The sequence below is a fragment of the Centroberyx affinis genome, unplaced genomic scaffold, assembly GCF_046629955.1.
Source record: "Centroberyx affinis isolate AG114_WGS23_722 - 3 ecotype Tasmania unplaced genomic scaffold, CSIRO-AGI_Caff_v1 ptg005078l_1, whole genome shotgun sequence".
Classification (NCBI taxonomy): Eukaryota; Metazoa; Chordata; class Actinopteri; order Beryciformes; family Berycidae; genus Centroberyx; species Centroberyx affinis.
In genome coordinates, this window is record NW_027282511.1 from 6,535 (window position 1) to 17,425 (window position 10,891).

The following is a 10,891-nucleotide window of genomic DNA, read 5'->3' on the forward strand; positions in this document are numbered from 1 at the left end:
TCTGTAGCACTACCTGTCTAACTACCTGTGTTCTCTGTGTTCTCCCTGTGTTCTCCCTGTGTTCTCCGTGTGTTCTCCCTGTGTTCTCTCTGTGTTCTCCCTGTGTTCTCCGTGTGTTCTCCCTGTGTTCTCCCCGTGTTCCCAATGCATGCTGGGATAGCTCCAGCCCCCTGTGACCCTAATAGAAAGAAGCTGCTCTGTCATTCAGAAACTCAACGGTCCTGAAGGATAAAAATTCAAATAATATAAAACCAAATTTAAAAAATGTCCAACTTGAGACATTTGTGTTTGATGAGCTGAAGCAGGAAGTGACGCAGCTCCCGCAGCCAATCACACTCTCATCTGATTCAAACTACATTTCCCTGAAGGCGCCACTTCCGGTCCGACAACAACCAGGAAGTGTTCCGCAGCAGCAGAGAGACTTTTAGCCTGCTGGCTAACGCTCACTGCTATGTGCTTTCTAACCGTAACAGTAAGTATTTCTGTTCTTCTTCTTCTTTTTAAACTCATCGCTGTCACCTGAACAGCGTCAGTGTGTGTGACGTCACACAGCGACAGGTCTGGTTGTTTTTCTACATGAAGCGCTAGCTAACTTAGCGAGCTAACGCTAGCCGCCCGGCAGAGCTGGACCTGCTGAAAACGCAGTTAATCCAGACTGGAAACTACAGGGAAACCCGCTCACCTAGCTAGCTAACATCTGTTGGCATGCTATCACTAGCTTGTTGCTAAAGCCGTCGTATGATTTAATATCGCAAGTAGCTGCCTGCCAGCTAACCCGAGCTAACCCGAGCTAACCCGAGCTAACTTTAGCTCCATAGGCTGCCTGGCAGTTAGTGTCGCGTCAGGAGTTTACTGAGCAGACTGGATCATCTGCATGAAGCTGGACGGGACCAGCAGCTGTAGATGTGATGCTCAGCTGGATGGTCTGGGTCTGGGTCTGGGTCTGTTCACGAGTCACCAGCTGACCCACCTGAGCTCGTGCAGACATGATGTGAGCTTGTCTGTTTACTGTCAGTTATTTTGTAGTTTCCAGACAGACTCCGCAGCTGTCCAAAGAGTCAGTAACCATCACGTGCATTTGCTCCCAGCATGGTGCTTCACCACACTGCTGTGGTTTGATATATATGATAATATATATATATATATATATATCTATAATCACCTGTCAATTTATTACAATCACGTGTTATCTTCCTGCCAAGATGGCGCTGTGCTGATGGAACAGGACTCTGTGGTCTGGCAGCATGTCATTGCCTCTAGATTAGGGCTGGGCCATATGGGTGAAATCAATATCATGATAATCATAAGGATTGTTCTCAATATCAGTATATATCACGATATGGTTCATGTATGCAAAATCACGTTAAATAATCAAATGAATGTTCATATCATTGAACAGAGTGGTGATGTTAGGTGTGATGTCAAACAAAACTGAAATATTCAAATAATATTCCTACCATACCTCATTTTATCAGAGTTTTTAAATAACATTTGCTTGTCATCATCAGTTCAGACAGCAGAAATGTGTCACGATATTAAAATATCTTCATATCATCACAATATGATTCCACTGAAAGATGATAAGCGATAATATTGAATTATCACCCAGCCCTGCTGTAGATGGATGCTCAGCTTGGATTGTGACACCAGTGATATGAACTGTGTTCATGTGTTGTGATGCTGAGAGAGATCTGAAGCAGTCCAGCAGGTCTGTTCCTGTACTGAACCTGGAGCTGGAAACTCCCCCCCCTCCCCTCCCCTCCCCCCTCCCACCTGTCTTTGGGGAAGTGTGTGCACAGAGGTTGAGGTGTTTGCATCAGATTAGAGCGTGACGCAGTGTGATGGGCCTCAGCTCAGCTTCCCATGGGAAAGCTCCCAGCTGCAGGTTCACACCGCCTGATCCCCGTTCACCCGCTGAAGGATTAACATGCAAATGTGATGTAAATGTTTATGCAACGCTCCTTCATCAACAGGCTTTACTTCACAGTGATGTCAGACGGTTTTCCCACAATGCTCCCTGGCTCCACACAGTTTATACAGTCTCCTATACAGTCTGTGTAGTTTATATAGTCTATTGATGGGACAATATGTATCTAATTCAATATATCTCAATACAGAATGTGTCAGTGTGTCTGCTGTCAGGAACATGAATGGTGATATCAGCTCCATGTTATTCTGCTGTCAGGAACATGAATGGTGATATCAGCTCCATGTTATTCTGCTGTCAGGAACATGAATGGTGATATCAGCTCCATGTTATTCTGCTGTAGTAATCACTAATGAGACTCTTGACCATCACAGTTTCACAAGCTCTCCATCCAAATTATATTATTGTCACTTTGTAACGACATTTTTAAATTGTTGTTTACATTCTAGCAGCCAATGGCATCGCTGGAAAGATCTGAGTCTCAGAAACTGAATCCTGCAGTCAGACTTTGTGTCCTGACTGAGTCCTGAACTCAGATCAGATCAGGAGCAGAATTCAGTTTTTCTTCTGAGACCCAGATCTTTCCAGCGATGCCATTGGCTGTGGTGTGTCTCTGTGGTCTGTGTCTCATGCCTGGTCTCCTGGAGTCTCTGTAGTTTAGAAAGTGTGTCTCCAGTCTGGACAGTCTCTACACCGTCTCCCCCCCCCCCCCCAGGTGCCTGTCCTGTCCTTGCCTTAGTGGGCGTCGGCCATGGCTCTGATCGAGGGGGTGGGAGACGAGGTGACGCTGCTGTTCGGGGCTCTGCTGGTCCTGCTGGTCCTGGTCCTGGCCTGGGCCTCCACCCGCACCGCCGAGCCCCCGGAGCACCTCTTCGCCCCGCCCACCGGCTCCGGCTCCGCCTCCTCCTCCTCCTCCTCCTCAGCCTCCTCCTCGCTCCGCACCGACTCCTTCCCGGACCAGCCCCCCCCCTCCTCCTCCTCCTCCTCCTCTCCTGACTCTCACGCCGCCGCCGGCTCGGAGCCTCCGCCCCCCGCCGACACCCTGACCGCCCCCCCGCCCGGGGAGGAGGTGAAGGAGGAAGAGGGGGGTGAGAGCGTGGAGAGGGAGGAGGGAGGAGAGACAGACGGCCTGAGACACAGAGAGGGAGCTGCTGACTCCTCCTCCTCCTCCTCCTCCTCCTCCTCCTCCTCCCAGAGGAACATGGTGGTCCGGTTGAAGTTCCTGAACGACACGGAGAGAACGGCTCAGGTCAAACCACAAGACACCATCGGATACATCAAACGGTACAAACACCTTTCCTGCTGCTGACTCCTCCTCTCCTCCTCCTCTCCTCTCCTTTCCTCCCCTCCTCCCCTCTCCTCTCCTCTCCTCTCCTTTCCTCCCCTCTCCTCTCCTTTCCTCCCCTCTCCTCTCCTTTCCTCCCCTCCTCCCCTCTCCTCCCCTCTCCTCCTCTCTCCTCCTCTCCTCTTCCTGTCTCCTCTAATTCAGGACTTCCTCTGTTGTTTGCTCATGGGTTATTTTAATAATAATACTACTGTGAATAATAATACTAATGATTGTAATCCAATCCAGCAGTGAAAATGCTAACAGTAATAAAATGTCTGCTGTTGACCTGTGACCTTTGACCCCTCCCCCTCAGGACCTACTTTGCGGGTCAGGAGCAGCAGGTGCGTCTGATCTATCAGGGTCAGCTGCTGCAGGACGACGGGCAGACGCTCGCCTCCCTCAACCTGGCCCACAACTGCGTCCTGCACTGCCACGTTTCCCAGCATGCCCCGCGCGGCGCCCCGGCGGGCGCCCGGCCGGCGGACCAGGTGGCGGTGGCGCTGAACGTGGGCAGCCTGATGGTGCCGCTGCTGGTCCTGATGCTGTCGGTGCTGTGGTACTGCCAGATCCAGTACCGCCAGTTCTTCACGGCGCCGGCCACCGCCTCGCTGGTGGGCGTCACCGTCTTCCTCAGCCTGGTGGCCTTCGGCGTCTACCGCCGCTAGCCGCGCCGCTCTCCGATTGGCCGGAAACCGCTTCGCCGGTCCGTTTGTTGTGATGTAAGCGGGCGGGGAGGGGAGGGGAGGGGAGGGGAGGGGAGGGGAGGGGAGGGGAGGGGCGGAGCGGAAGGAAGGAAGGAAGGAAGGAAGGAAGGAAGGAGCTCTCCCCCCGTGACCTTTGACCCCTCGGCCACGTCCCGCTCCGAGGTTCCTCCGGTCCGCACGCCGCCTCTGACCTCTGACCTCTGACCCGGGAGCCTCCGGGCCGGGAGCCTCCGGGCCGGGAGCCTCCGGGCCGGGAGCCTCCGGGCCGGGAGCCTCCGGGCCGGGAGCCGTGGAGGAGCGGCTCCGCTCTGTGAAAACACCGTTAGGTTTCAGATTTCTGTTCTCTGCTGTTTCTGAGCGACAGAAGACTTTTATTTTTTTAGCTCCATCTTGTTTCTCATCGTGCCTCTTTCACTTTCTCATGTGATCTGGTCCAGACCTGCAGAGTGGAGCTGAGGGCAGTGAGACTGGGACCTGTCTGTCTGTCTGTCTGTCTGTCTGTCTCTCTCTCTGTCTGTCTGTCTGTCTGTCTGTCTGTCTGTCTGTCTGTCTGCCTGTCTGTCTGTCTGTCTGTCTGTAGTGAGGGAGACCTGCTAACAGCTGTGTGTCTGCTGGGATGGGAGAGGAAAATCTTTTGTGTAAAATATGGCTTTTGAAGAAAAAGAAATTCTATTAAATCATTCTTTTATTTATTCTGTTGTCTTCTTGTCTTTTTGAACATTTCCAGCCTGACTCCTCTGTGTCGGTTTATAGAATCAGTTTCTCTGTCACATGATGAAGCTGCTGCTGTTTCCACCGCTCTGATCATGTGACCGTTTCCCACAGTGCACTGCTCTACAGATATGAGGATATAAAGAACTTCAGGTGACTTGACATGTAATAATTCAAGGAGGAGGTAGTGAAGGAAAGGATGCAGTGGAGGAAAGGAGGCGGCAGTGAAGGAAAGGAGGAGGCAGTGAAGGAAAGGACACAGTGGAGGAAAGGAGGAGCCAGTGGAGGAAAGGAGGAGGCAGTGAAGGAAAGGACACAGTGGAGGAAAGGAGGAGCCAGTGGAGGAAAGGAGGAGGCAGTGGAGGAAAGGACACAGTGGAGGAAAGGAGGAGCCAGTGGAGGAAAGGAGGAGGCAGTGGAGGAAAGGACGCAGTGGAGGAAAGGAGGAGGCAGTGAAGGAAAGGACACAGTGGAGGAAAGGAGGAGACAGTGAAGGAAAGGACGCAGTGGAGGAAAGGAGGAGGTAGTGGAGGAAAGGAGGAGGTAGTGGTGGAGGAAAGGAGGAGGTAGTGAAGGAAAGGATGCAGTGGAGGAAAGGAGGAGGTAGTGAAGGAAAGGAGGAGGTAGTGGAGGAAAGGAGGAGGCAGTGAAGGAAAGGAGGAGGTAGTGAAGGAAAGGACGCAGTGGAGGAAAGGAGGAGGTAGTGGAGGAAAGGAGGAGGTAGTGGTGGAGGAAAGGACGCAGTGGAGGAAAGGAGGAGGTAGTGAAGGAAAGGATGCAGTGGAGGAAAGGAGGAGGTAGTGAAGGAAAGGAGGAGGTAGTGGAGGAAAGGAGGAGGCAGTGAAGGAAAGGAGGAGGTAGTGAAGGAAAGGACGCAGTGGAGAAAAGGAGGAGGTAGTGAGGGAAAGGACGCAGTGGAGGAAAGGAGGAGGCAGTGGAGGAAAGGAGGAGGTAGTGAAGGAAAGGAGGAGGTAGTGGAGGAAAGGAGGAGGCAGTGAAGGAAAGGAGGCAGTGGAGGAAAGGAGGAGGTAGTGAAGGAAAGGAGGAGGTAGTGGAGGAAAGGAGGAGGCAGTGGAGGAAAGGAGGAGGTAGTGGTGGAGGAAAGGACGCAGTGGAGGAAAGGAGGAGGTAGTGAGGGAAAGGACGCAGTGGAGGAAAGGAGGAGGCAGTGGAGGAAAGGAGGAGGTAGTGAAGGAAAGGAGGAGGTAGTGGAGGAAAGGAGGCAGTGGAGGAAAGGAGGAGGTAGTGAAGGAAAGGAGGAGGTAGTGGAGGAAAGGAGGAGGCAGTGGAGGAAAGGAGGAGGTAGTGGTGGAGGAAAGGACGCAGTGGAGGAAAGGAGGAGGCAGTGGAGGAAAGGAGGAGGTAGTGAAGGAAAGGAGGAGGTAGTGGAGGAAAGGAGGAGGCAGTGGAGGAAAGGAGGAGGCAGTGGAGGAAAGGAGGAGGTAGTGAAGGAAAGGAGGCAGTGGAGGAAAGGAGGAGGTAGTGAAGGAAAGGAGGAGGTAGTGGAGGAAAGGAGGAGGCAGTGGAGGAAAGGAGGAGGTAGTGAGGGAAAGGACGCAGTGGAGGAAAGGAGGAGGCAGTGGAGGAAAGGAGGAGGTAGTGAAGGAAAGGAGGAGGTAGTGGAGGAAAGGAGGAGGCAGTGGAGGAAAGGAGGAGGCAGTGGAGGAAAGGAGGAGGCAGTGAAGGAAAGGAGGAGGCAGTGGAGGAAAGGAGGAGGTAGTGAAGGAAAGGAGGCAGCCTTCTCCTCTGGTTGTGTTGCTGCCTTCAGGGTCTCCTCAGAAAGTCAGACTTGTGAGTTGTTGGCTCAGTTTCAGACGCAGCAGCAGCTGTGGCCTGCAGGGGGCGTCGCCCAGCAGGAGGCATGCTGGGAATATGAGTTCAGAGCAGGAGGCATGCTGGGAATATGAGTTCAGAGCAGGAGGCATGCTGGGAATATGAGTTCAGAGCAGGAGGCATGCTGGGAATATGAGTTCAGTTGCATTTATACATTTATTCACATTGTTAGTCAAAATATTACAAAAACTGAAGAAATACAATTCAAAATGTCCTTTTTTAGATTCTGTTTTATTTATAGACAGTTCAGTAAATGTGTTTGTGGAAATATGTGAAAATATTCCAAAAGGTATTTTAATTCTTTCTTCACTGCGTCCAGAGGAGCAAACTGCTGATGAAGCAGTTTGGATTCTCATGTTTCAGTTTGATTCTTCTGCCAGAGGAACATCTTCTCTTTCCTGCCACTGGGAGAGAAGAGAGAGAGATCATTACACCTCTACACGTCTAACACACAGTTCATAACACGTTGAGCTGGAAGCAGTAAATTATAATATTCAAATATGTAAATGATGTTCAGTCACTGTTTACTCTTCTGCTCGGTCGGTTTCAGCACATTCAGCAGATTTCAGTTTACTTTCATTTATTTTCTGATCTGAACACACTGAGTCAGTCTGAGAAGACGAGGAGCCAGAGAGGAGTCAGGAGTCAGAGAGGAGTCAGAGAGGAGTCAGGAGTCAGAGAGGAGTCAGAGAGGAGCCAGAGAGGAGCCAGAGAGGAGCCAGAGAGAAGTCAGGAGTCAGAGAGGAGTCAGAGAGGAGTCAGAGAGGAGTCAGGAGTCAGAGAGGAGTCAGAGAGGAGTCAGAGAGGAGCCAGAGAGGAGCCAGAGAGAAGTCAGGAGTCAGAGAGGAGTCAGAGAGGAGTCAGAGAGGAGTCAGGAGTCAGAGAGGAGTCAGAGAGGAGTCAGAGAGGAGCCAGAGAGGAGCCAGAGAGAAGTCAGGAGTCAGAGAGGAGTCAGAGAGGAGTCAGAGAGGAGTCAGGAGTCAGAGAGGAGTCAGAGAGGAGTCAGAGAGGAGCCAGAGAGGAGCCAGAGAGAAGTCAGGAGTCAGAGAGGAGTCAGAGAGGAGTCAGAGAGGAGTCAGGAGTCAGAGAGGAGTCAGAGAGGAGTCAGAGAGGAGTCAGAGAGGAGCCAGAGAGGAGCCAGAGAGAAGTCAGGAGTCAGAGAGGAGTCAGAGAGGAGTCAGAGAGGAGTCAGGAGTCAGAGAGGAGCCAGAGAGGAGTCAGAGAGGAGCCAGAGGAGTCAGAGAGGAGTCAGAGAGGAGCCAGAGAGGAGCCAGAGAGGAGTCAGGAGTCAGAGAGGAGTCAGAGAGGAGTCAGAGAGGAGTCAGGAGTCAGAGAGGAGCCAGAGAGGAGTCAGAGAGGAGTCAGGAGTCAGAGAGGAGTCAGAGAGGAGCCAGAGGAGTCAGAGAGGAGTCAGGAGTCAGAGAGGAGTCAGAGAGGAGTCAGGAGTCAGAGAGGAGTCAGAGAGGAGTCAGGAGCCAGAGAGGAGCCAGAGAGGAGTCAGAGAGGAGTCAGAGAGGAGCCAGAGAGGAGTCAGAGAGGAGTCAGGAGTCAGAGAGGAGCCAGAGGAGTCAGAGAGGAGTCAGAGAGGAGCCAGAGGAGTCAGAGAGGAGTCAGAGAGGAGCCAGAGAGGAGTCAGAGAGGAGTCAGAGAGGAGCCAGAGGAGTCAGAGAGGAGTCAGAGAGGAGCCAGAGAGGAGCCAGAGGAGTCAGAGAGGAGTCAGAGAGGAGCCAGAGAGGAGCCAGAGAGGAGCCAGAGAGGAGTCAGAGAGGAGCCAGAGAAGCCAGAGGAGTCAGAGAGGAGTCAGAGAGGAGCCAGAGAGGAGTCAGAGAGGAGCCAGAGAGGAGTCAGAGAGGAGCCAGAGAGGAGTCAGGCGTCAGAGAGGAGCCAGAGGAGTCAGAAAGGAGTCAGAGAGGAGCCAGAGAGGAGCCAGAGAGGAGTCAGAGAGGAGTCAGAGAGGAGCCAGAGAGGAGTCAGGAGTCAGAGAGGAGTCAGGAGTCAGAGAGGAGCCAGAGAGGAGTCAGAGAGGAGTCAGGAGTCAGAGAGGAGTCAGGAGTCAGAGAGGAGCCAGAGAGGAGTCAGAGAGGAGTCAGGAGTCAGAGAGGAGTCAGAGAGGAGTCAGAGAGGAGTCAGAGAGGAGTCAGGAGTCAGAGAGGAGTCAGAGAGGAGTCAGAGAGGAGCCAGAGAGGAGCCAGAGAGGAGTCAGAGAGGAGTCAGGAGTCAGAGAGGAGTCAGAGAGGAGTCAGGAGTCAGAGAGGAGTCAGGAGTCAGAGAGGAGTCAGGAGTCAGAGAGGAGTCAGGAGTCAGAAAGGAGTCAGAGAGGAGCCAGAGAGGAGTCAGAGAGGAGTCAGAGAGGAGCCAGAGAGGAGTCAGGAGTCAGAGAGGAGTCAGGAGTCAGAGAGGAGCCAGAGAGGAGTCAGAGAGGAGTCAGGAGTCAGAGAGGAGCCAGAGAGGAGTCAGAGAGGAGTCAGGAGTCAGAGAGGAGTCAGAGAGGAGTCAGAGAGGAGTCAGGAGTCAGAGAGGAGTCAGAGAGGAGTCAGAGAGGAGCCAGAGAGGAGCCAGAGAGGAGTCAGAGAGGAGTCAGGAGTCAGAGAGGAGTCAGAGAGGAGTCAGGAGTCAGAGAGGAGTCAGGAGTCAGAGAGGAGTCAGAGAGGAGTCAGGAGTCAGAGAGGAGTCAGAGAGGAGTCAGAGAGGAGCCAGAGAGGAGCCAGAGAGAAGTCAGGAGTCAGAGAGGAGTCAGAGAGGAGTCAGAGAGGAGTCAGGAGTCAGAGAGGAGTCAGAGAGGAGTCAGAGAGGAGCCAGAGAGGAGCCAGAGAGAAGTCAGGAGTCAGAGAGGAGTCAGAGAGGAGTCAGAGAGGAGTCAGGAGTCAGAGAGGAGTCAGAGAGGAGTCAGAGAGGAGCCAGAGAGGAGCCAGAGAGAAGTCAGGAGTCAGAGAGGAGTCAGAGAGGAGTCAGAGAGGAGTCAGGAGTCAGAGAGGAGTCAGAGAGGAGCCAGAGAGGAGCCAGAGAGAAGTCAGGAGTCAGAGAGGAGTCAGAGAGGAGTCAGAGAGGAGTCAGGAGTCAGAGAGGAGCCAGAGAGGAGTCAGAGAGGAGCCAGAGGAGTCAGAGAGGAGTCAGAGAGGAGCCAGAGAGGAGCCAGAGAGGAGTCAGGAGTCAGAGAGGAGTCAGAGAGGAGTCAGAGAGGAGTCAGGAGTCAGAGAGGAGCCAGAGAGGAGTCAGAGAGGAGTCAGGAGTCAGAGAGGAGTCAGAGAGGAGCCAGAGGAGTCAGAGAGGAGTCAGGAGTCAGAGAGGAGTCAGAGAGGAGTCAGGAGTCAGAGAGGAGTCAGAGAGGAGTCAGGAGCCAGAGAGGAGCCAGAGAGGAGTCAGAGAGGAGTCAGAGAGGAGCCAGAGAGGAGTCAGAGAGGAGTCAGGAGTCAGAGAGGAGCCAGAGGAGTCAGAGAGGAGTCAGAGAGGAGCCAGAGGAGTCAGAGAGGAGTCAGAGAGGAGCCAGAGAGGAGTCAGAGAGGAGTCAGAGAGGAGCCAGAGGAGTCAGAGAGGAGTCAGAGAGGAGCCAGAGAGGAGCCAGAGGAGTCAGAGAGGAGTCAGAGAGGAGCCAGAGAGGAGCCAGAGAGGAGCCAGAGAGGAGTCAGAGAGGAGCCAGAGAAGCCAGAGGAGTCAGAGAGGAGTCAGAGAGGAGCCAGAGAGGAGTCAGAGAGGAGCCAGAGAGGAGTCAGAGAGGAGCCAGAGAGGAGTCAGGCGTCAGAGAGGAGCCAGAGGAGTCAGAAAGGAGTCAGAGAGGAGCCAGAGAGGAGCCAGAGAGGAGTCAGAGAGGAGTCAGAGAGGAGCCAGAGAGGAGTCAGGAGTCAGAGAGGAGTCAGGAGTCAGAGAGGAGCCAGAGAGGAGTCAGAGAGGAGTCAGGAGTCAGAGAGGAGTCAGGAGTCAGAGAGGAGCCAGAGAGGAGTCAGAGAGGAGTCAGGAGTCAGAGAGGAGTCAGAGAGGAGTCAGAGAGGAGTCAGAGAGGAGTCAGGAGTCAGAGAGGAGTCAGAGAGGAGTCAGAGAGGAGCCAGAGAGGAGCCAGAGAGGAGTCAGAGAGGAGTCAGGAGTCAGAGAGGAGTCAGAGAGGAGTCAGGAGTCAGAGAGGAGTCAGGAGTCAGAGAGGAGTCAGGAGTCAGAGAGGAGTCAGGAGTCAGAGAGGAGTCAGGAGTCAGAAAGGAGTCAGAGAGGAGCCAGAGAGGAGTCAGAGAGGAGTCAGAGAGGAGCCAGAGAGGAGTCAGGAGTCAGAGAGGAGTCAGGAGTCAGAGAGGAGCCAGAGAGGAGTCAGAGAGGAGTCAGGAGTCAGAGAGGAGCCAGAGAGGAGTCAGAGAGGAGTCAGGAGTCAGAGAGGAGTCAGAGAGGAGTCAGAGAGGAGTCAGG

General features: G+C 53.5%; 1 protein-coding gene across 1 annotated transcript; it reads left to right on the top strand.

Annotated features, from left to right (window-relative positions):
• Positions 1 to 385: 385 nt before the first annotated feature.
• On the top strand, positions 386 to 3,998 carry tmub1 (transmembrane and ubiquitin-like domain containing 1). The gene is made up of 3 exons (XM_071545923.1): positions 386 to 472; positions 2,643 to 3,211; positions 3,568 to 3,998. Exons 2-3 carry the CDS (start codon positions 2,679 to 2,681, stop codon positions 3,917 to 3,919), a joined length of 885 nt encoding a protein of 294 aa, XP_071402024.1. The 5' UTR covers positions 386 to 472; positions 2,643 to 2,678; the 3' UTR covers positions 3,920 to 3,998.
• Positions 3,999 to 10,891: the final 6,893 nt, after the last annotated feature.

Excerpts from the sequence above, each read along its gene's own strand:
- tmub1 (XM_071545923.1), top strand. The coding sequence starts at position 2,679 with ATGGCTCTGATCGAGGGGGTGGGAGACGAGGTGACGCTGCTGTTCGGG. Across the intron at positions 3,212-3,567 it reads ACCATCGGATACATCAAACG|GACCTACTTTGCGGGTCAGG; the intron begins GTACAAACACCT and ends CCTCCCCCTCAG.